The sequence below is a fragment of the Danio rerio genome, chromosome 5, assembly GCF_052040795.2.
Source record: "Danio rerio strain M-AB ecotype USA chromosome 5, GRCz13ab, whole genome shotgun sequence".
Classification (NCBI taxonomy): domain Eukaryota; kingdom Metazoa; phylum Chordata; class Actinopteri; order Cypriniformes; family Danionidae; genus Danio; species Danio rerio.
This window is the reverse complement of record NC_141025.1, coordinates 8,087,501-8,092,500: the sequence shown is the minus strand read 5'-3', so window position 1 is coordinate 8,092,500 and position 5,000 is coordinate 8,087,501. Positions and strand designations below refer to the sequence as shown.

The following is a 5,000-nucleotide window of genomic DNA, read 5'->3' as shown; positions in this document are numbered from 1 at the left end:
CCCTGCCTGGTTTAGAGGTATGGTTGGAGGAAGACAGTATTTGCAGTCTGTATAGTATATTAATTCTGTGTCTATGTGAAGTCTCATAAAACATGAAAACCCAACATATGTGTGTGTGTGTGTGTGTGTGTGTGCGTGTGTGTGTGTGTGTGTGTGTGTGTGTGTGTGTGTGTGTGTGTGTGTGTGTGACTGACCCGAGGTCTCGTCCACTCTCTCCTCTATGGTGTGCTCTCTCTGATGAACCCACTCTCCGTTGCACTTGAAGTAGATCTGTGCAGCCGGTGTGGCCGTGCAGAAGAGATTGACAGCTTTGTTCTTGATGATGTAAGCATCCTCCGGCTCCAGCAGGAAGTGTGGCAGCGGCTCCGGCGGGTCACTAGGGAAGGTCTCCGGCAGTTCACCCAAACCTAGCAGAAACTCATCCTCACCTGAGGACAAACACACAAAACACAAGACCTTCAGGACACTAGCGGAAGACAGCGTGCAGCTGCTTGATGCAGTTCAAAACTGTTTATTAAATCAGTGTTTCCCAACCCTGTTCCTGGAGGCACACCAACAGTATTTTGGATGTCTTCCTTATCTGACCGATTCATTTCAGGTTTTGGAGTCTCTTCTGATGTTCTGATGAGTTGATTCAGGACAGGGGTGGGAAACATTGAAGACGATAGGCTTGCAAATCATCAATTTCAGGACATACGGTATTGACTTAAAAGCAACCCAACCCAAACGTAGCCCCGCGGACGTTTCTGGAGACCGAGATTTACGTGGCCGGAGGTACGTACGGACGCGTTTAGTTTTTTTCGAGCGAACACTGCGGGGCAGTGTGGTGCCGCTCCGCTCCTCCTCTTCGCACTCGCTGGCCGACGGCTCGCCTCCGAGTGGAGGGCTTTCCCGATGCAACCAGTTTGTCCGCTTAGCTCACAGCGTTGCGTCGGCGGAGCAGAGGCCCCGGAGGAGGAGGAGGAGCCGGCCACGGGGACGACGACCGGGATCGAGTCCGGGGAACAGCGGTTCCAGAAATCAGGTAAGATGAAAAACAGAATCCGAAAAAAAAGGGCGAGAACACGGCGGGAAAGTGCCCCGAGGCACTTTGTTCCGGCCCTCCAAACAGTGTGACCAAGCCATCAAAAATAAATTTAGTTCAGTCGACAAACAGTCGCTATTTTTATGAAGTTACGTGCGTCTGTTCAATAACAGCACGAGCTGCAGTTAAAGGCTGCACAGAGCGTGAGTCATCATTCAAGAGTTCACACTTAGCTGATGATTGATAATAAAGCTAGTTTGGCGTGCTGTGCCGGGAGAGAGCCCTGAGCTTATAAGATCCTCGAGCCCTGGGCTCCCTCCCGTTGCAAGGAGAGAGGGGAGTTTGAGCTCAGGTAGATCTCGATGACTCCCCCTCCTGCTTGTTGTAGCTAAGTGTTAGATATGTATGCTGAAAGGTGTACTCAGAGTTTAGCTAAAGTATTTGGATTAATTGTTTAGAGTGCTTGTTTTTGTACTGTGGGAGGAAACCGAAGGACCCGGGGAAAACCCACGCGACCACGGGGAGAACGAGCAAACTCCGCATAGAAATGCCGTCTGGTTTGGAAAGGAATTAAACCAGGGGCATTCTTGCTATGAGGCAACAGCGCTAATCGCTGGCCACCGTGACGCCCGTTTGAAAGGAGGGAAAGTAGGGTTGGGTGGGGGGGTTTCTTCGAGACGAAGATATTGAGATGAGAAAAGTCTGGTTATTTATAGTGAGTTAAGGATCGTCTGATAGGATAATCAGTCATTAGCTAAAGTTGGAACAGCTGTGAACAATCATAAGCACACTTAGCTTCACTAAGCGAGTGGTGCGGGCAGCCGAAAACATGTTTGTAGAAAAGGCTAATTGTTAAATGCACTGATATCGTTAATAGGGATGCAACAATTAGCCGATTTCATTAACTCCTTAAATCATTAACTATTACCTGCGCTTTAATTCGTCACAGTTTATTAATCGTAAAGTCTTCTCTAAGCCGCATTTCTGTTGCACGGAACGAAACGAAACCGCTGCAAAATGCCAAGTTGCCTGTGCGCTAGTTTTAAGTTGGAAGTACACCGAGGCTAATACGCACGCACACAGGATTAAGTATAGCAGCGGCCGTTCCCATATCACGTCTTTTCCGCTTACAAGTTTGTTATTTCTAATGTAAGAATATATGATGCGGGCTTCAGTGGAGCGACACGTCTTTCTGGGCGCACACGGTAGAAAACATCTCACGGTGAGAGTTGTGTGTGCCTTTCAGTGCAATGTAAAGAAAAGATATGTTAGACGAACTATTATTAAAATGATTATTTATGCATGAATGCAGATGGCAACAACATTTAATCTAAATAGCTACTTACCTAATATAAAGCTTGAAATACATTAGACGTGATAAACGTGAAACCATGATTATTCTTCAGACTATATAATTGTACAACCTAAATCTATAATTGTTGCATCCCTCATTGTTATGCAGTTCAAAACATAACATATGAATGTGTCTGAATGTAGAAGAAGCCTACTTCAGTAATGCACTGACTTTTGTTGTGCTCTGAAATACAACATATAAATGTTTGTAAAAAAAAAAAAATAATAATAAAAAAGTCTATTGTACAATGTCACTGATATTATGTAGTTTCAAAATACAATATATTAACATTTTAATGTAGAAAAAGCCAACGTGGGTGTCTTAAGGAGCAAAAATATACAGCATATGGGCTCTTATGCAGTTGTGTCATCACTCATATGGCAAGTTATATATCTCCTGCGCTTCGTTTGGGATGCTTTTCATGAACCGGCCCCTGTGACAAACTAATTGAATATCTACGTATCTATTTGTCCATCTATCCAGTTACCCATTCATCCATCTATCCTACCATCTATCAATTCATTCATCCATCTATCTATCCATCTATTTATATATCTATTTGTCCGTCTATCTTTCCAGTTATCAGTCCGTCCATCCATCCCTCTATCTATCTATCTATCTATCTATCTATCTATCTATCTATCTATCTATCTATCTATCTATCTATCTATCTATCTATCTATCTATCTATCTATCTATCTATCTATCTATCTATTTCAGGACATACTGTATTAAATTAAAAGTCTATCCATCCATCCATCTGTATATATATATATATATATATATATATATATATATATATATATATATATATATATATATATATATATATATATATATATATATATCCATCTTTCATCCTTCCTATACATTTAACCATCCATCTATTCATCTATCTGTCCAAAAAAACAAGCCTGTAAAAAGTTTAATACTTCTAACAACTTCTAACTAGTAATGAAAAAAATAAAAATAAAATAAACAATCAAACAAACTGGAATGAACAAATAAACATAATGAATGAATGAATGAATGAATGAATGAACATGAATCATTATGAAAGAGATAATTTACGTTTTGCATTTTAGTAAATGAAAAGATCAGAAACATTAAAACTACCAATCTATCTATTCATCCATCCATCCATCAATTCATTAATCTATCCATCATTAATACACCATTCATTCATCTGTCCTTTTGTCCATCCATCCATCCATCCATCCATCCATCCATACATCCATCCATCCATCCATCTATCCATCCATCAGCCCAACCCTCTATTCATCATCAATCTATCCATTAATAAATCCATCCATTTATCCATACGTCCAATTATCCATCCATCCATCCATCTATTTATCTATTAATTTTGGGTCATATTGCATTGAAGTAAAAGTCTATCCATCTTTTTATCTATAGATTTATCTATCCATCCATCCATCCATCCATCCATCCATCCATCCATCCATCCATCAATCCAAAAGACAAGTATGAAAAATACTAAGAATGTTATAACGTACTAATTAATAAATAGAAGAAATAAATACACTGCAAAAAATGCTTTTCTTGCTTAGATTTTTTGTCTTGTTTCTAGTCCAAAAATCTAAAATTTCTTATATCAAGAAGAATAATCTTGTTTTTTCTTTTGACGTAAGATTATTTTGCTTACCCCATTGGCAGATTATTTTGCTTGTTTTAAGGAAAAACTTACTTAATATTGGCATAATATTTCTCAAAACAAGACAATATGTTTTGCTTGTCTAGAAAATTCCTCTTGATTTAGGAAGTTTTAGATTTTTGGACTAGAAACAAGACAAAAAATCTAAGAAAAGCATTTTTTGCAGTGTAAACAATCAAACAAACCAGATTGAAAAAAATAAACATGATTAATGAATGATTTAATAAATAATATGAATAAACGAATGAAGGTTAATGAACATGAATCAACATGAAATTGATGAATCAGTCAATAAATAATGAATCAAATAACACAAGAATAGATGAATTAATGTAACAACAAAACGAGTAAAATAATAAACAAACTGACAAAAGAGTGAACAAACTAACAAATGAACAACATTACATTTCGTAAAGCTTCAAATCTCTTTTGTTTATGACCTGTATCCCAAATGTTCCACACAGCAGACACACATGCACATAATAAATGGATCGTAACCCAGGACGTATTGATCCCTGCAGTCATCAATACATATACCGGTTACTAGCATTACACACACACACATACACACAGAGACAGTTAAAAAACCACTGCACGGATGTCAGATTATTATTGAATGCCTCCATTAGATGCCCGCTGACCCGTCCGATGGCACGCAGTCCGGCTCATAACTCTTATCTGACACACACAGAGTTCATTTCACCCCAAATTAACACTCTGTCGGCTACATTACCTTCCATTAACGGGTCACGGCGCAGTCATGATATCTAATGACGGACCGAGGGGCCGCGTCTGTTTTGTTTGGGTCCGTGTCGTGTTTGCAAATGTTATTATGAAACAAATGATCTGAGATGATTCGTTTATTTAAATCCCAGATTAATCTTGCGCACACAAACAGACTGTGTCCCCTGCTGTTATTTACCCGGCAAAAACACACAAACAGAACT

At 39.3% G+C, this 5,000-nt stretch overlaps 2 protein-coding genes across 9 annotated transcripts in view; both read right to left on the bottom strand.

Moving 5' to 3' along the window:
* smad4b (SMAD family member 4b) overlaps positions 1 to 5,000 on the bottom strand; it is a 724,234-nt gene that overhangs the window by 315,753 nt on the left and 403,481 nt on the right. The gene's annotated exons all lie outside the window — the stretch shown is intronic.
* The window catches only part of unc5ca (unc-5 netrin receptor Ca), a 473,679-nt gene that overhangs the window by 228,584 nt on the left and 240,095 nt on the right, over positions 1 to 5,000 (bottom strand). For all 7 annotated transcript variants that reach the window (XM_087253142.1, XM_087253139.1, XM_087253140.1 and 4 more), the window contains one exon: positions 195 to 428. In XM_087253142.1, the coding sequence (XP_087109268.1) occupies positions 195 to 428 (234 nt within the window). The remainder of the gene's footprint in view (positions 1 to 194; positions 429 to 5,000) is intronic.